This window comes from Guillardia theta, assembly GCF_000315625.1.
Source record: "Guillardia theta CCMP2712 unplaced genomic scaffold GUITHscaffold_1, whole genome shotgun sequence".
NCBI lineage: Eukaryota > Cryptophyceae > Pyrenomonadales > Geminigeraceae > Guillardia > Guillardia theta.
Genome location: NW_005434673.1, coordinates 436,941 through 454,576, shown reverse-complemented (window position 1 = coordinate 454,576; position 17,636 = coordinate 436,941). Strand labels below are relative to the sequence as shown.

Sequence of the window (17,636 nt, the reverse complement as noted above, 5' to 3'; positions counted from 1 at the left end):
GGCCCCCCATCTCCCCCCCTCTCGCTGCAGCTTCTCTAGCTCTCGTTCATCTTGCTTTCAGTGTGAGATGCTTCCTGCATGGATTGTCACCATCGAGTTCGACCATCTCCCTCCCATCTCTCTTCAGGTCATGCTCCTTTTCCCCTCACCCTCCTCGTTCCTACCTGTTCTGCCCTTCTCTCTATCCTCTGCTCCCTAGCTCCCCTGCCCTCCCTCCTCCTCCTCCTCCTCCATCTCCCGCTCCTCTATCCTCCCACTCTTCCCAACCCTCCCCTCCCCTCTCCTCCTCTTCTCAACCTTAAGATATCTCTCTCCTTCCTCAGGGCTCGTTTCACCTCCCTGCCCTCGAGCGAGATATCTATGCGCGGATGATGCAGGAGGACGTGTTTCAGCCCAGCCCTCCCGCTGCTGCTCCAGGCAGAGCCTCGCTGACCCCCTTCGACCTCGAGACCTCCATCGAAGACCTCTTCCACATGCTGCTGGAGTGGACGGAGGAAAGGGAGGGAGGGCGAAAGCAACGTCAGGAGGTTTCAGGAGAGAGAAGGGGGGAGAGAGAGGAGGAGGAGGAGGATGAAACGACCTTCATCGAGATCTCTTCCATCGCCTCCAAGTTGTCAATGCTGGGCTATCTGGAGGAGGAGATCGAACTGCTCCTCGACTTCCTCGCAGAGGAAGAGGAGGGGAGCAGCCGTCTTTCTCGCAAAACCCTCAACGATGCGTTGCAGAGGTACCGGCGGCACCGCCATGAGCAGCAGCGAAGGAGAACCAAGAGGGACGCAGAGCAGGAGGAGGAGGAGGCGTTTCAGCTCGGTGACCCCCAGATCGTCAGCTTCTGGGATATCACGGCAGAGGCGGAGTACCTCAGGTCGCAGAAGAAGGGGAGTGGTGGAGGAGCGGGAGGAGCGGGAGGAGCAGGAGAAGCAGGAGGGAACCGCAGCAGCACTAAGAGTCTCACGTATGTTTGGATGATAGTCCTGTCCTCCTCGTGGTCGAACATGAATCGAGATGCGAGCCCCAACCATGTGGCTGAGAAGACGGCAGAGGTTGATCTTGCTTCCTCCCCTGCTTCTTATTCTTCTTCCCTCCTCTTCTTCCCTCCTCCTCTTCTCTTTCTCCCTCCTCCCTCCTCCCTCCTCCCTCCTCCCTCCTCCCTCCTCCCTTCATGCTGCCCTGATTATTCTTGCAGATTTTCCTCCCTCTAGCCTTAGCCGGCGCGAATATGGAGGAGACGGAAATCAACGTGCGTGCCCACACGCCATCGCACGTTCAAGCGTCTCTGTGGGAGCATGCGGAACTTGCAGGCCTGCCGGGCTCGATGCTAAACAACGCGTCGGCAATGGACATGAAGCTCTTTGCGCCGGAGAGGAAGTACTGCCTCTTCGATGCAGGTCTTTCCTCCTCCTCTCTCTCCCCCTCCACATCCTGCCGATCCTTTCCCTCTCTTTCCCTCCTCCCCTTTCTCTTCTCTCTCGTTCCTTCCTCTCAGTTTTCTTCACCCCCCCACCGAACACCCTGTGAACCCCTTCCTGTAGGCAACGGCATCGGTGTAGCAGGGGATTGGATCACCGAGTGCTCGGTAGAAGGAGCATGGATGTCCGGCAAGGCGCTGGCCGCCTGCGTCATCATCGATGCAGCATGCAACGTTGGACGAGAAAGGGCGCTCCTGAATCGATACCTCGAGGATAAGCAGGCGCGGGAGTTTCAAGCTCAGGTCAACAGATGGCTCCTCCTCCTCCTCCTCCTTTCTCCTCTCTTAGATCGGTCTTGACAGGAAGCTGAGTGGATGAAGAAATGGGAGAGGAACAAACAGGTAGAACCTCTGCTATTGCAGCATCCTTCTATTCTCTGTTCCCTAACGTTTGAGCTAGATCAACCTTGACAGAGATAAGTTCACAAACTTGTTGAAGAACAGATGGCTCAATCGCTCGCTTGCAATGTGATTTGCCTCTTCTGCTCCCTACCTCCTTTTCTCCCACCTTTCTGGTTGATTCCTGTTCTTGCTTCTTCCTCCCTCCCTCCCTCCCTCCCTCCCTCTCATGTTCGCCGTCTTGTTATCTCATCACTTCCCTCCCAGGGCTCTGCGGGCGTGGCAGATGTTCATCGTCAGGAACTATGAGATTCGCAACTTCTTTCAGTCCATCTTCCACAACCGCAACGTCGACCTGCTAGCTAAGGTCCCCCATCCCGCGCCACCCAGCTCTGACTGATGATACTTGTCTGACGTGTCAAGATGTGGGACTCTTGGGAGGAGTGGAGGAACGAGGAGTACGCCAGGAGGTGATCCGTCTCGCAAGGAGGAGAGGGGAAAGGAGTGGGGGGAGAAGTAACTGCTAGTGCCGGCAGGACGATGAAGCGAGTGCTGGGGATGTTGATTGATACAAGATTGCGAGACAGCTATGACGCATGGAAGAATGATGCTTTCGAGGTCTTGAAGCATGTGAATCAGTGCACTCAGTCTCGTTGCTCACTTGAGCAAGCAGGGGCCCAAGTGGGACATGATGAAGCTGTTCCGCAAGAAGCGACAAGACAGGGACATGGCGATGATCTTCATTGCCTGGTTCCAGTGCGCAGAGATGGGGAGGGAGACTACCCTACAGAAGATGTTCAGATCGAGGGCGCAGCGACGTGACGAGCACTGGACTGTCACTGTCGACTCTGACTCCATGTGCTTGCAGGTAGACTGGTGGAGATCCTGCTTGCGTGGGCTGCGTACGAGCCTCAAGAAGGAGAAGAGGAGGAGGAAAGAAGCAGCCGAAGCAGCTCCGACCAAAAGTCGGACAGAGGAGAAGAACTCCTCGAAGGAGAACGCGACGTTGCGAACGTTAGCGAGCAGGGGAATGAGGAGCCCAGCCGTGAGGAGGAGATTGTTCCTGAGGAGGCAGGCATTGATGAAGTTAGAAGAGAGGGGTTTCAGAAGAGGGAGCGGAAAAGAGAGATGAAGACGCTGGAGTCCTTTCCTGAGGAGGAAGAAGGCGCAGAGCACTCGGACTAGCCTTTTTTTCGAACGCGTCTGGAAGTTTCAAGATATGGAGCTGACTAGAAGTAGGATCAAGATCGAGACATCACTCGGGTGTGGTGTGTTGAGATGAAAGAGCGAAGAAGAGACAGGTGTCTTTCAATTCAGCCATCTTTATCACTCGGAATGTAAATTAAACCATAACGGACAGATCGAAGGTGAAAGCAAGAAAATTGCAGATCTGTACGATGATGAGATATTGCATCATAGTAAATCAGAAATTAGACTCCAGTTGCATCTGAACCACAACAATGAAGAAGAAGCTAGATCAAAGAAAAAAAAATGCCTGCTGCCGAAACCCCACCATTTACACCTCGACGGATTTCGCCATCTCTAATTCGTGCTTGAAACACTTCTTCCAGTATGTACAACTTCGTTATTCTTTGAATATAGTTCCCTGTCATCAAATGCCGCGCTGAGCGTCCGCGTGCAATGGTCTCCAAATATCGTATTCAGTTTCTCTTGTTGGTGATTGAACGAAATCTGACGTTTAGTGAGTGCCGTCTTTTTCTTGCAGGAGCCGCAGGAGTCCAATGACAAGCAAGTCGGATACATTAAGATATCCACCGATCGCATATCTGCTGACGTGGTTGGGAGAACACATAGAGTCTTGCAGATCTCATTTTCCGCGCAGTTCAACACCACTGCTTTGCCCTCTTGAATGCAATCGGTGATCAAGTTCTCAAAGTCACTGTTCGCATCGGGGGCACAAGCACCTCTGTTTCGGTAGACTATCATATTCAGACACCTTGCCAGCCTCCTTCCCAGGAAAGCACTCTCCCCTTGACCACCAAGAGCTGCCGCCCTGCCGTCCACATGCAGCACTTGATGTGGATACTTGGCGTCGCATATTATGCGCCCTCTTCGGCCCGCGCTGTTGTCACAGAAGACGGTTTCAGGGTCTTCCATCCCATCTCCTGAGTCTTGGTTCTCTTCCCTCAGCTCATTCTCCTTCATCTCCTCCTCCCTCCCCCCCTTCCCTCCGGCCATGATTGTTCGCCGCCTATCCTATCGACCGACCTAATCGTTTACAACCCCCTTCGAGGACCACCTACCCCTTTCTGACCAGCACCCCCTCGATCATAATCAAAAGACCCTACAGTATAAAGGTTATAAAACATCCCCCAGGACCCCCACCCTTCAAATCTTCCATCCTTGTACACGCAGGTATTACCTTTTTTCCCTAGAACTAGTTTTAGCCCAGTGGATACACCCCTACCCTCTCAAAGTCCTTTTCACACCCACCCTCAACATGTCCTACAGGGGAGAAACGTATAACCCACCCTTTCGAAGTCCTCCATTGTCGATGACAGGATACCCCACCCCAGGAACTCCCTCATCTCCATAAATTCAAAAGGGTAACCACTTGTGGTTATTGACTTAAGACATGACTCGAGAAAGTGAGAAGGCCCTTAGGGGTCATACCAATTGCCAGCGATATAGATAACCCCCACCCAGACAAAAAAAGATTCACGATTTTAAAAGCGTATCATACCTACCCTGAGTATTATTCCTCCACTCTAAAATACAAGTAATACTTAACAACATCAGTATAAAACTACCCCACCCAACTGACAGAGACAAATCCTTCAATAATTGTACTGAATCAACACTACCCCACCTGGGAATGGAGAGTCTGTTTTTCAAAAAAGGTATTAAAATTAGATCGACCCCAGATAATTAAAACCATTTAAAGCAGATCTAAAGTTATTATTAGCCACCCCACCCCTTCTTTTAGCCCTTCTTTGCCGTGACGGGCCATGCTGGTAACGTGACTAGTAACGTGACTTTTTAGCCCACATGAGCAACTTTGAGGAGCTTCAATTGCGACCCCTGGCATTCGAACGGGTTCGAAGGTGCTGCCCCGGTGCTTTCCTACTACCATGCAATGAGGCGGGCTGGATGCTTCTTTGGCGACCGTCCCCGGGCCGGGTGCGCGCTGGGCCCGCCCGGCGCGGGCCCGGCAGCGCCGGGTCGACTCATAAAACATCTATTGGCGCTCAATGCTCAAAAGGAGGGCTCGAGGTTGAGGCGTGAAGAGAAGGGGAATGGCGGCAAGTGGCTGGTTGAGGAAGCAGCTCGTGCTACTTGTTGCGATCACTGTGACGTGTCGCAGTGTACGAGCAGAAGAAGCGGCTCATGACATCCCCCCATCGTTCACGAAGCAGGTCGAAGTGGAGGATGCTGCGATAAGGGCTTCATGTGGACGTATCGAACCGGGAAAGCAGGGATGTGTCGAGAGAGTGAAGAATCGGATTCTCGAGTTTAGAAGAAAGAACGAACATCTGTAATCTCGGTTGGAGGGGAGAAATCTGAAGCATTGACTCCATGGCAGCTACAGAAACTTGACGAGCGGGGAGGCGGTAAATATGATTCGGAGCGGAGCGGTGTACTTCGCATGTGGAAACATGGCGCTGTAGAGATGATGGTCCGATATCGCAGGTCTTGTTGAATGGTGAGACGTGTAGCGGAAAAAGGAAAGTGCTTGTTGTTCGGAATCGACTTTTCGACTGGAACAGAAGCATGTGATGTCACATTTCTTTCTGTTCTTGGCCCTTCGCGTTTTGACTCGTAGTCAGATCCGAGCTGTTCCAATGGCAGATTTACATACATGAGGCAATCTTCCACTCTAGTGAAATCCAGGTGGGAACAGCCCTGCAAAAGTGAGAATTGACTCGAATGATTAGGAGAGAGGTTTGGTGGTTGTACAGGATGTCAGTGAGTTCGGACTTGTACACATGTGGCAAATCTTTCGATCTGGAGGGTGAGAATATTTTGTATTGAAATGCCGCACTGATTCCTCACTTGCTTTTCCTCTGTGTGTCCCCTCGTTGCGTTGGACCAGGCTTGGGTTGCTTCATTACTTTCCTCAACACATCGTGGGGATTGTGATTATCGGAGAACCTTGGTTCTTTGACTCGGTGACGACTGCCTCTTCTGCAATTGTCTCACTGACATCATGAAGTTCTGGAGGATTGCAAAATACTTGCTACCAGAGAAGGAAAGGAACATGATCAAGATGCTAGGCGATGGATGGAGCGGCTTGGCTGCAAACGTTCAAGAGCATTCAGATGAAACATGCTCCGGTGACCTTGAGAAGAAGCTCGAAAAAGCTGCATCCAATGATGAGCTTGACGGAGTCTCTATGGGCCGGATGAGTCTGCACATACCCCACACACCCACAGATGATTTTCGCAGTGGAAAGACTACAGAATTATGATATTCCTTCGTCATGGCAAACCATTGGGTTTCTTCCCCGAATGCTCGTGCATATTAGCTAAAAATACATCAAAGATTCATTCGTGATTCAAAACTCTGCATAAAAGATATAAGCAAGATATTAGCCCACCAATCCAAATCAAGTGAGTTTTGCCTCCAACTGGATTCGAGCCTTGTGGGCTTGCTCAAAATTGTATCGGGTTGTTTCCAGTTCTTGTTGAGTTTTCTTTAGCTCAAGCTTGAGTCTTTCAATCTCGGCAGCCCTGCAGGATGCTTTTACAAGCCAAAACAATATCAACAAAACTCACTTGTCATTTTCCAACAGAAGTGCTCGCAATTTTTCAATCATGTCTTTCAAAGATTTCATTTCGCCATAAGCTCTTTCAGTTTCCGATGACAGCTTCTTGTTTTGCCGCTTTAAATCTTCGATTTCAGCGTCATCTTCAGTAGATTTCTTCTGCATCAACTCCAACTGCCGGGTCAACCGTTCTATTTCTTCTCGAAGCTCAAGAGAGTCCGACCGGTCGACATGGTCGACGTTCACATTCACCTCCTTCTCCGGACGTTCTAGCTGCGAATTGCGAAACTCCTGCCGCGCCATCGCTCAGCATCCTTCTTGAGTGAGTTAAAGTTCACCAAAGTTCGACATTTGTTGTAGAGATCCAAGTATTCACATGTTCCCCGCATCAGCTCAATTGCAAACCATCTGTATCGCTGAATCTGCAGTGGTGCGAGTCAGTCAGGTTTTGCTGGGCTGACCATGAATGAGCCCTACAGGAGTTCCCGGATTTTCTAGTCTTTTGACATCAACACGCACCAAAGTGCCTTCCTTTCCTACAACCAAGCAGCAAATCATTTTGATAAGCAAAACCTGCCAGAACGTTTCACCTAGAAAACCTAAATTCTCAAATCCTTCCAGCGGGTCGTCCCAATAGAACATCTCTTTGCCTGCGGAAAGCCATGCCGTCAATCCCACCAGCTTAATTCCAGCTTCCGATATGAACGGAGAAAGAAACTCCACCATTGATCTTCACAATCTCATCTCCAGGCAGGATCATTCCACTCCTGTCTGCAGCTAGGCCAGGAATGCACCCTGTTACTTTCATGGTGAGCTTATCCAGCAGGATGCCAACGCCGAACTCAGCGACAGGCGCTGGTTTTCGGATCACCGTCACCTTTGCTTCACCGGCAATCACGGTCAGTGACACTGCTGTGGGGGTAGTTCAACGTACGTTTGGTGGCCTCAGGAGCAGCTTCATCTTTCTCTTCCTGCCCTCGGAAGCCTATCAGCCGCGACCAATCGCTGTCCTTCTGCGGCAGGGACATAATGTGTCGATCAGAAGCGATCGGATTGTGGCGTCGCCGGTCGGGCGGCGCAATCATTCATGACTTTTTTTTCAGCCTTCAGGTGCCCGGCCCCCCCGCCCGGCCGGGCGGCCAGTGCCGCCTGGGCTCCGAGTCCGATCACAGTTCGAACTGATTTTCACAGTCTTCAACTTAAGTTACTAACTTAGTAAGTCGGCGTTGAACTTTGGGCCGCCGACCGTACCGTGACGGTCGTGACCGTCGGACTTCCGAGCCTTCAACTCCAGGTGTCCCGCCCGCCAGCTGAGTCAGCGCAGTCACAGACTCGGTCACTGCGAGGCTGCCACGCCACCGTGACAGTGACGCCCGCGGCCCGGGCCCGGCCGGCGGAGGCCCGGTAGTAGGACTTTTCTCGTTTGAAAGTTTCAAGTTTCCCAAGTTTCCCAAAGCAAAAGTTCTGTTTTCATCACGCCATGGGCCTTCGTCGGGCATGGCGACGATAGCGAACGAGAACAGTAGCAACTGGCGCGAAGGAGGCGAGGGAGGCACAGGATCTCCCATCCTCAAGACTCTTTGATGTACAATCTTGGATGCTAACGCATGATGCGTGCTCGTTGAGTTGAACTCACAAGCGACTGCTGTCGTACCTGTGGGGGGCCTGTCATCAAATGCTGGTTCCTCTAGAACAGCAAGTGCTCCGATGGTGGTCCTCGGTCGTTGTGATAATCTGTCTATGTCTCCTTGTGCAGGTGTCAGCCAGGTCCCCTTGCTCTCATGCTGTTGTCATGATATCCCTCATGCCTGTATCTTAGCATGGGAACAAACTCTGCGGGGTATGCCAACACTGGGCCTTTGAAACCCATGATCTACCCAGATTCTGTGAGTTTGACTCAAATTTTGACGTGTATCTATCTCATCGAAGCCGTCAGGTATCCATCGTCGTGCCGTGCTACAACTGTGGGGAGTTCGTCATACACGCTTTTGAAAGTTTCGAGCGATCGTTTGAGCTGCTCCATATGCTTGTTGCGAGCCTGGTGATTCTCGGCATCGTCGCCGCCCCCCTCACATCTGCTCTTAGGGCCTCAATCGAGTCTCCTGCGAGGTTGTGGTGGTCGACGACTTTTCAACTGACAACAGCGTGGAAGTAATTTCCCGCTTCCTGGACCCCAGCGGCGTCTGGAATGCAAGGGCCTGCAGTGAATGCCTCGCTCCGCCGCCTCGCTACACGCTGGTCAGGCACGAGAGGAATCGAGGAGCAGGTGCTTGTAGATGTCGAACTGGTCGCGAGGAGTCAACGGGGTTGATTGCTGCAGGTGTCACTCGCAACGATGGTGTTGCTGCCGCCCGGGGATCCATCATCTTGTTTGGGGAGGCGGACGATGTCTTCTACGAGCATCATGTGCCGACATGCTGGGACCTGGTGAGAAGGGATCAACAGTCGCTGCAGCGTTCTGAAGGGCCAGCAGCTGCGCAGGCATACGAACCTCGCGTTCGTGAAGCTAAGGATGGACGCCGGGAAGGAATACTTCGAGAGCTCCTTTGTTGCGCATCAGGCCCCTATTCAGGTCAATCTCTCTCGCTGAATCCTCAGCGTGCATGATGCCAACAAGGAACTTCATCCTCACTGGCAAATCGCCATCGAAGACACATCGCCGATGAACATCTGCATAAGAAAAGAGGCCCATGACTTCATGTACGGCAAGGATTTCTTTGACGTTCGTCCCTAGTTGGGCCCTTGACCTCTGCCCCGCCAGAGGAGGTTATCCTGATGGAGAGCTCTTCCACATGGACATGGAGGATGGTGCATACATGATGTGCCTCTACGAGGCGTACGCAGGCGTCAAATGGCTGTCCTCACCGTCCACCTTGTACGTCCGACGGCCTGGTGAACTGCAGCCTTCGCCATCGTAGCATCCTCACGAAGTAAGTGCAGGCAACGGCCTTGACAGGAGGATGCTTCAATTCACGCACGAGCCCGGGGCTGTTCAGATGAGTGAACAGGATGCAAAATATGGCGATGCCCGCTTCGACCTCATTGACGGTCAACTTGCTGCCGTCCGAGATCAACTTGTTGAGTATCAGGTGAGAGATTTTCTTGTGTGCTCTGATTCTGATGGAATGGCTGGTGCAGGCCGTCGAAGAGCTTCTCGTCCTGGATGCTTTGAGCAAAGAGGGCATCCAGCTACACGAAGAGGTGAATCGCTGCTCTGAGACATTGAGACTCCACTGAGTTTCAGCCTGCAGAGAGCCGCAAGGTTCTTTGGTCATGCCTACGGGATCTTGTCGCCATCGTATCCTCCGCAGCCCATTGTTGCCTTGCTGTTTCGGGGCTGTAGACCAAGAAGACTGCACGCTCTGCTCGCTCGGCTGCTGTACGTCACCGAGGTCAACCCCTTCAACGTCTTCATCTTCATCGACGACATCGATCGGAAGAGCTGCCATGATCAGAAGAAGGTGGTGGAATGCTTGTGTTTCGTCTCGTGATCCCTTTGCCTCCAAACCCTTCAGACTGCCAGGTTATTCCCAGTACATACGTACACGTTCCCGTCAGAGCTCTCGCGGAGGAACATGTCGGTGAGGGCTTATTACGCCGTTGAGACAATCATCGCTTCTAAAGGTTGTCGGTGTTGTTTGTGATTCATCTCATCACATCTCATCTCATCTCATCTTCACATCTCATCTCATCTCATCTCATCTCATCTCATCTTCACATCTCATCTCATCTCATCTCATCTTCACATCTCATCTCATCTTCACATCTCATCTTATCTTCATGCTGCAGGTGGTTCCATCACTCAATTCCCCGGAATAGCCCTCTTGCTCGAGCTGGAACAAGAGGCACAAAACTCTACGATCCAGCTGTACACGCCTGTCTGCAAGAGGGTGGGGAATCATCTTGTACATTATAACGCCAGTGATGTGGCCGGAATGCAACCAACAGAGGAGCACACTTTTCCGGTATCATCTTATCTTCCCCCATACATGTTTCCACTAACCGAACAACAGCAAGAGTATGCTTACTTCTGGCAACGAGACAAACCTCTCTCTTCAACGCTGGAGTTGATGGACGAGAAATCGCTGAGACATGCCAAGATTTGCAGGAGTATCGTTCCGTCGAGGATCTCTGCTGACTCAAGTCGCCATGACGCCCAGGCGATCGGCTGCTGCGTCGTTCGAGCGGCCTGACGTGCAGCATTGCGTAAGTCAAGCACAGTGTAGCAGGGAGTGAACGTGAGGGGGGAAGGAGGGGTGGTGAACACAAACAGGATAGATTAGAGCTAATTTTAGCCAGGATCCATCTTGAATAAAACAAATATATCTACTTTAAGATACTTTAAGATAATTTATACTAAATTAAGAGGAATTGTACTAAGTTTAGCTATCAACTAGCTTAACACCTCATCGCGCCCAAAATAGATGGCGATGCGGTTTTCGCTCGCCGTAACCATGGAATAATGTGATGAAGCGGGGGAGCAGAGAGCTTGAGAGACGAGGATGAGAAAGAAGCTGACAAGAACGAGAAGGCGAATAGAAAGGTTGGGAGGTGGGCCAGACTCGGGAAGAGCGTAAGGGAAAATGTGGTAAGCAGAAAGCGAAGGGTGGGTTTGCGGGACTAGGAAGCGGGGGAGTGAAGAGGAGTGGCAAGGAGAAAGAGGGAAATCAGCGTTATGCGAGGATGGCATTCACTTGTGTGTGCAAGAATGTTGGTCTCTTAGCTGCATCACAAAGTAGTTGGCAGCTCGTGTATCACAAATCTTCACACATTGACGCATTCGAAAAGAAAGATCAGATTCAATATTGCGATCTGATACGAATGTTCCATGTATTTGGATCAAATTTTCTGCAAAGACAGCAAAGATATCTTTGTTTTCAAATTCCTCTATTCTAACACCGACCCGGAGCGAGCGTCTGAAATATCCTGAAACCTAACACTGACCCCTGCCCTGGCTAAACGATCCTTCTCACGACCCATTTCCCTTTCTCCTGCCCCAACTCATCTCTCTTTGCAGGAATGTTCGCGGCTATCAGAAAGCTCTCGGAATTGGATCAATTTGCCTACTCCATCATCAACCAGGGCGGCAAGAACATCTGCGTCCAAATCGGTACGTCCGTCTCCCCTGGTTGAGTTCGGTGATGAGGTTTCTTAGGTACTCACGGTGATGGACTTGCTGCTGAGGTCAGGGGAGAGCTTGTTGTGTATCCTTTGACATGATTCTCTTTGTGCGCAGACTGAGCAGATCGCCATCAACAACGGAGGACCCACTGGTAGGACCTGGATATGAAGTTTCTTCACGCGTGTTGCGATACATGGAAGTGCTTGCTGGAAGGGTCATGGATGTGATGATGAAAGTCTTGTCTTGTCCGAGCGATGTCACGTTGCAGCTCTCTCATGCGAGATTGGAGTGTTTGTGTGCTGATGCAACGGTTACTGTTGAGGTCTCGCTGGTGTCTGTAACGTTGTGAATGTCGTCGTCATGATATTCACTGTCCATGGTTGTGCTCCTGCATCGGTGATGAGAGTTTTTCACAGCTTGGACCCCTGGCGCTTGCCCGGCGGAGTACACAAACCTTGACTATGGCGTCCACGTGCTGTCAACCAGCAGCTAAAGGTGGAAGAGAGGGTAACTGAGATATGTCTCAAGGCGGCTTCAACACGAGGCCAGTGGAAAGCAATGTTGCATTGTTTGTAAGTTTCGAAAGGAATGAAACTGAAACAACATTTGGAAGCGCTCTTGCTTCTTGACTCGCTTTCTTGTTTGATCGGATCCTGGCGAGGAAGAGATCTTGGCTAACATCATCTTGTATCCACACCAATCTGTGAACGCTCCGTCACTAAGGAAAGCTCCTTGTGACTCAAGTCTTCGAATAAAATGTTTCAGCATTCTCCCAGGTTTTCTTTGCAGCATAGTCCAGAGTCCATCCTTTCGCATCTGCGCGTGAAGCAGTGAGGCGGGGTGGTGGGGGGGGGAAGAGAGAGAGGGAGGGGGGCAAGAGAGAGAGGGAGAGAGGGAGGGAGGGAGAGACAGACAAACAGACAGACAGACAGACAGACAGACAGACAGACAGACAGACAGACAGACAGACAGACAGAGCAGAGGAGAAAGGGGGAGAGGGGGAGAGAGGGGGAGAGAGGGGGAGAGAGGGAGAGAGAGATCAGAGGAGAGGTGGGGATGGGGGGAGCGGAGGGAGAGAGAGATCAGAGGAGGGAACAAGCAAAAGGGGGAACTCAGCTACCTGCAATGACTTGTAGCATCCGGAGAAGAGCCCCGTGGACCTCCTTGGCGTCCTCGAGATCACTCTCAAGGAGGAGCTTGTCGTCGGGGACCGAGGCTATCACCTACAGGAGGAGAGGATGAGGGAGGGGTAGAAAGGTGAACAGATTGGCTAACCTGAGATGTCTTGGGGCTCCGGAGGTTGGTGAAGCTGCTGAAGCCGAAGTAGAACCGGTCGCCATACTTCTTCATCTTGACGAAACTGTTCAGCATCCCCACCTGAGTCTCCATCAGCCCCAGCTCGCAGCAGGGAGGTCACACCCCTCACCTTCCCCCCGAATGAATGCATGTAGATGGCTGGAGGAAGCTCGTCGGAGAACCTCAGCATGTCAAACATGTCCCCGTATGCCTTCACGCAATGCAACGACACCTGCAGCAGCGTCAGGCCAGCGATGACGAGGAGAGGGCGACCGGTCGAGACATCTCCGTCGCGATCTCGAGCTGAGCCTGGAAGACTTCCTTCTGCTTCTCGTACTGAACGCTGTCAAGACCTGGTGGGATCCACCTGGTCGGTCAGGGTGTCAAAGTTTCTTCTCCGTGGTACATGTTCAACTCACTGGCCGTCAAGTCCGATCTCGCCGACGCAGGCGGACGGGTGCTGATGCAGAAGGCGCCTGAGCTCTTGCTTCCAGTCTTCCTCGACCCTCTCGTGCGCCCACCTCGTTGCTCTCTCAGTTCCATCACGATGCACACGGCAGCACACGAGCGCGTACCAAGGATGGAACCCGAAGCTCGGCACCAGCTTGCTCGCATGCTGGGCCGCAAGGTCGGCGATGGCGCTCCAGTCAGAGACCCTCGTGCCCATGAGCGACAAGCAGACTTGATCCTCCTCGGGCTACCCCTGAGCTGTCAGCGGAGGTGTTGAAGCATGAGATCACGACCTGCAGGAGGTCGAGGAGGTCGCGGCTGTCGGGGGTGAGGTGAAGGTGGTTATGCGCATCCCACAGCCTCAGACTCGGGTCAGGCATGCTGTCGCCCTCGTTTGCCGTCCAGTGCGACATGGGCGTGCGAGGAAAGCTCCTTGAGGACCTGATCGCCGGTGCTGTACCGCACGAGGCTAGCTTCCATGTGCGGAGCGCAATGCAGCGAACCGCGAGGAAGGTCTGAAGAGAGCGCACAGGAATGATGCGGGAGAGGAGGAGAGAGGCAAGGAGGGAGAGGGAGAGAAGAGGGCGGCTGCTTGTGTGCGGGTAGAGGTATCCAGATCTCCTCATTGCCCTGCTGCCTGTCCGCCGCCCTCGGTGTGCATGGGGGGCGGAGGGTAAAAAGTTTGCGGGAGGAAAGCCCAACGGGGAAATCTTTATTTGGGATGAAACGATGGCGGGACGGGGGGGCGGGGGAGGAGGCAGAGAGACAGAGTGCGAGGGTGAAGCGGAGGAGAATGAGGAGGAAGAGGAGGATATGCGTAGGATGAGTCATAAATTCACTTCCTAATATTACAAGGGCCAGCCCTCCCTGCTCCTGCTCCTGCTCCTGCTCCTGCTCCTGCTCCTGCTCCTGCTCCATCCCGTGGCATTGCGCGCCTTTACCCTCATCTCATCCCGAGCACAAACTCCGCTTGTGCCTGTTACGCGGGGTTCAGGTGACATGCATGGAAGTTGAGCGCAGGGAGGACCTGCGAGATGTGGAGACGGAAGGACAGGCGATCTTGCAGCGACCGGCTCATCCAATGAAACCTGGACGGAGGAAGCGAGTCAGGCTGTGGGGAGGGGGGAGAGGAGCAAACAACAGTGAATTCCGAGCTGCCAGCAAGAATCTAGGGAAGCCCGCTCTCCCTCCGCCGTCCGACCCCTGCTCCCCTTGCTCGTGATTCTGCGACTCCTATCGAGATGGGGTGAGGTCGTGTCACGGCGCGGGCTCTCGTGCGAGCGGGGCCCACCTGCTCCTGCTCCTGCTCCTGCTCCTCCTCCGGGCCCATCGACTTCTCATCGAGGAAGGTGAGGACAGCGTTCTCCTTCCTGAACCGCGAGGCCGAGCGCCAGAACCTGAAGGAGCAGTCATGCCACAGGATCGCAGCCACCAGCGGGCAGATCACCACTGAAGGTCTCGGAGGAGGAGCTGTAAACACAGCCAGGAGAACAAGCCTACAAACGCTGAGTCCCTCCCGCAAGCCAGCAGGTCTGGGGACCAAACACGTGAGCCACCTCTGTCCCCCCGCCCGTACTGGACTCACCCAAGAGTTTCACGCTCCTGGCGGCGAATTTCTCGCTCCATTTCTTCATGATAGGTCGAAATCTGTGCACAAGGCGGCTGGAATGGAAGAGTGAGGAAGGCACTGGAGATCAGAGGGAGAGAGGAGGGAGCCAACCGTATGATGAAAGCTCTGTATCCCAGTCTCAAGACCATCCAAACCAAGATCTTCCTGCCTCCCTTGAACGTGAAGAGAGTGTGGAGTGGAGCTAGCTGCAGCCTCGCTCGTATCAGGCTGTTTGTAAGAAACATCATCACGAGCTACAGGTGGCATAAGGAGCTTGTCACCTCTGACATACTTCACATCTGAGATTCCTTGCAGACCTCTCCCCCAACGTTATCCACTTCTCCAAGCAATCGCTGTGCACTGCCGGCACATCAGTGATCAATACTCCTCCCCAAACCAGCGGCAGCCTTGACCCACCAGGTGTAGCGCAACGGCAGGGATTCATGAGCTTGTCCTTGGGTTCCTCATCCAGACAATAGCGACACACGTTCTGAAAACATTCGTCACCTTCGAAACAAACAAAATGTCGGGAGCTGCCTGTAGATTTGATACGCTACATCTATCTTTCCTCTTACATTAAACTACATCAAACTACCGCCCACAAGCAGTCAAACTTCATGTCCTTCTTTCGTATTGAATGAATTAATGACAGAGCTTCATTGATAGAGCGCAAGTCCATCTGAATTTCCTTTTCTCGATCTCTTTACCTTCGTCTTTCTCGTTTTCTGTCTCTTCCTCTGCCCCTTCCCCTGTCTCTCTGTCTCTGTCTCTGTCTCTGTCTCTGTCTCTGTCTCCCTCCCTCCCTCCCCTTCCCCTGGTTGCTCTTGCCAGGCCGGCCGCACTCACCTGTTCACTCATTTTGTTTGGATTTTGTTCCGCAGAAAGAACTTTTTTCCAAGTTTTCAGTTCCTTTGGAGGATTCGAGCCCGGCGGCCGACGGCCCTTTACCGAGCCCGGCCGGGTCGTTTCTTTTTTTTATCCTTTTTTTGGTTTTACAAGCAGGCGGCTCGAGAACGCTGCGCTCCCTTCCTCCTCCTCCATCTTCCCTTCCGTCAGATCCCGTCACTTACATCCTCCTCTGTCCATCCTCCTCCCACACACACCACCACCTTGGGAGGTGACTTCTCCTGTTGATCCTCGGCATGTACCCCTTCCTCGTAGCCAAGTTTTCCTGCCTGTCTGGTCACCCGGTCCAACTGCTAGAGGGCCGTCAACGTTGACGTTGCCATGGATGATCTAGGTGAGCCGACATGGGGGATGCGCGTCACGTTGGCTCTCCTCATCCTGCTCTTCATCTCTCCATCGTCGGAGGATAGCGGGAGATGCGTGCCGCGTTCATGTCGAGACTTCGATGAGGAGTAAGCGCGTCCTCTTGGATTCCTCCTGCGTGACCGAGCCCTCCTTGAAGGTGCTGGAGCAATGCCGAGAGTCTCTCCTCTCAAGGTGAGGCCCTTGCGGACCAGGGACGCTTTAGCGACGCGATGCAATGTTTCACGTATGCAGCCAACTCGCTGCAAGATGAGCGGTCCTCGCTTCTTGTCTCGTAGCTCCATCATGCCTGACATGATTTCCGCACTCCAAGATTGCTTTCTCGCCCTTCAGCTCTGCCCTACGAGAGGAGGAGGGTGTTGTTTCGGTGATTCGAAGCATCTTTGACCTCATGGTTTGACCGAACGCGTCAGGTTGTATTCTTCAGCCTCGCTGGCAATATTGCGGGCGAGAAGAGGAGGTGGAGCAGTCGGGGATGACTGGCTGAAGACATGGCTGAGACGCGCCGTACAGATAGTGTGATGACGTCATCGCCTGTCGCTGCTGCGTTGCCTGAAGTTCGTTCCAGCTCTCCCTCAGCGCAAATCTTGTTCGACGAGAATGACTTGGATGAGGAGCAGGAGGCAGCAAGCAAGGTAGTCAGATTCTACTGTGAGTCATCGCAGCGTTGACGCCTTTCACAAGACTCCCCCCGATCGGGCGGATGTGGAGAGTTGCCAAAGGAAGGAGTGCGAGGAACATGCGAGGGAGAAGGTTGAGAATGTTTAGTCGTGGGTTTCCAGTTGTTCATGTTGCTGTGCAGGATTGGGATTCTGCATTTTTTTGCCAGCAAGATTTCTTGTTGTGCTCGTCTCTTCGACTTCCTGCCTCCAAGTCTGCCATGGCTAGTTTGGCTTGGCAGATTTTCCGCCTTGGTGCCTTTGGCCACCTTCATGGGAAGTGAGTGCCCAGGACTTTGTTCTATGAAATTTCTCTCTAAATGTTGGAATTGCATCTTCAGCTTTTCGATCGCATTGCGCAGTTTTCATCTTGTGGAAAGGCTCATCAGTGACTTGGAGGCTTTCGAACTCGGGCAGGAGCCCGAGGAGATGAAAACTTTGAAGCTCAACAACCTTGTGAGCATGGCAAAGGCTTACGAGAAGTCCGAAAAGTACGCAGCATCGTTGAAGGCCTATGGAAGGTTGGACTATCTTGTCTTAGCATGAACTTGACTGGTTCAAAATCTGATGATTTCTTGCTTTGTCCCCTCCCTCCGCATGTTCTGACTCCTCCCGTCCTTATCTTTCCCTTGTCCTTTCATTAGAGCTCTTAGGGACCCATCTCTTCCGCCTTTTGATTTCTCTTTCCTTGTTCATGC

At 52.7% G+C, this 17,636-nt stretch overlaps 7 protein-coding genes across 7 annotated transcripts in view; 4 read left to right on the top strand and 3 right to left on the bottom strand.

Moving 5' to 3' along the window:
- GUITHDRAFT_131500 (hypothetical protein) overlaps positions 1–2,992 on the top strand; it is a gene marked incomplete at both ends in the record, with an annotated part of 7,377 nt that extends 4,385 nt beyond the window's left edge. The window contains 10 exons of the mRNA XM_005842178.1: positions 62–127; positions 324–1,043; positions 1,187–1,388; positions 1,533–1,711; positions 1,772–1,810; positions 2,094–2,174; positions 2,231–2,277; positions 2,344–2,437; positions 2,481–2,625; positions 2,676–2,992. Coding sequence (XP_005842235.1) covers positions 62–127; positions 324–1,043; positions 1,187–1,388; positions 1,533–1,711; positions 1,772–1,810; positions 2,094–2,174; positions 2,231–2,277; positions 2,344–2,437; positions 2,481–2,625; positions 2,676–2,992 — 1,890 coding nt within the window. The remainder of the gene's footprint in view (positions 1–61; positions 128–323; positions 1,044–1,186; positions 1,389–1,532; positions 1,712–1,771; positions 1,811–2,093; positions 2,175–2,230; positions 2,278–2,343; positions 2,438–2,480; positions 2,626–2,675) is intronic.
- Positions 2,993–3,349: 357 nt separating this feature from the next.
- GUITHDRAFT_99037 (hypothetical protein) lies at positions 3,350–4,006 on the bottom strand (the record flags this gene model as incomplete). Its single annotated transcript, XM_005842177.1, has 1 exon — positions 3,350–4,006. One exon carries the CDS (start codon positions 4,004–4,006, stop codon positions 3,350–3,352), a length of 657 nt encoding a protein of 218 aa, XP_005842234.1.
- Positions 4,007–5,009: 1,003 nt separating this feature from the next.
- Positions 5,010–6,188, top strand: GUITHDRAFT_149739 (hypothetical protein; the record flags this gene model as incomplete). Its single annotated transcript, XM_005842176.1, has 7 exons — positions 5,010–5,303; positions 5,352–5,403; positions 5,459–5,541; positions 5,596–5,659; positions 5,704–5,780; positions 5,862–5,937; positions 5,982–6,188. Coding segments are annotated over exons 1-7 (784 nt in total), but the record flags the coding sequence as incomplete, so codon positions are not given.
- A 186-nt stretch (positions 6,189–6,374) lies between these two features.
- GUITHDRAFT_99035 (hypothetical protein) lies at positions 6,375–7,561 on the bottom strand (the record flags this gene model as incomplete). Its single annotated transcript, XM_005842175.1, has 7 exons — positions 6,375–6,498; positions 6,544–6,824; positions 6,872–6,955; positions 7,011–7,069; positions 7,124–7,183; positions 7,257–7,388; positions 7,468–7,561. 7 exons carry the CDS (start codon positions 7,559–7,561, stop codon positions 6,375–6,377), a joined length of 834 nt encoding a protein of 277 aa, XP_005842232.1.
- Positions 7,562–8,353: 792 nt separating this feature from the next.
- GUITHDRAFT_99034 (hypothetical protein) lies at positions 8,354–10,726 on the top strand (the record flags this gene model as incomplete). Its single annotated transcript, XM_005842174.1, has 13 exons — positions 8,354–8,419; positions 8,470–8,574; positions 8,619–8,799; positions 8,854–8,960; positions 9,007–9,105; positions 9,151–9,233; positions 9,295–9,425; positions 9,474–9,622; positions 9,672–9,734; positions 9,785–9,994; positions 10,049–10,157; positions 10,323–10,498; positions 10,547–10,726. 13 exons carry the CDS (start codon positions 8,354–8,356, stop codon positions 10,724–10,726), a joined length of 1,659 nt encoding a protein of 552 aa, XP_005842231.1.
- A 1,668-nt stretch (positions 10,727–12,394) lies between these two features.
- GUITHDRAFT_99033 (hypothetical protein) lies at positions 12,395–15,689 on the bottom strand (the record flags this gene model as incomplete). Its single annotated transcript, XM_005842173.1, has 16 exons — positions 12,395–12,471; positions 12,776–12,878; positions 12,931–13,032; positions 13,082–13,183; positions 13,225–13,318; positions 13,371–13,648; positions 13,695–13,916; positions 14,343–14,377; positions 14,429–14,489; positions 14,693–14,798; positions 14,849–14,933; positions 14,987–15,063; positions 15,122–15,238; positions 15,292–15,370; positions 15,428–15,500; positions 15,606–15,689. 16 exons carry the CDS (start codon positions 15,687–15,689, stop codon positions 12,395–12,397), a joined length of 1,695 nt encoding a protein of 564 aa, XP_005842230.1.
- A 548-nt stretch (positions 15,690–16,237) lies between these two features.
- Positions 16,238–17,484, top strand: GUITHDRAFT_99032 (hypothetical protein; the record flags this gene model as incomplete). The annotated part of the gene is made up of 8 exons (XM_005842172.1): positions 16,238–16,368; positions 16,419–16,535; positions 16,593–16,646; positions 16,693–16,797; positions 16,848–16,914; positions 16,964–17,032; positions 17,082–17,218; positions 17,301–17,484. The coding sequence occupies 8 exons, from the start codon at positions 16,238–16,240 to the stop codon at positions 17,482–17,484; spliced, it is 864 nt and encodes a 287-aa protein (XP_005842229.1).
- Positions 17,485–17,636: the final 152 nt, after the last annotated feature.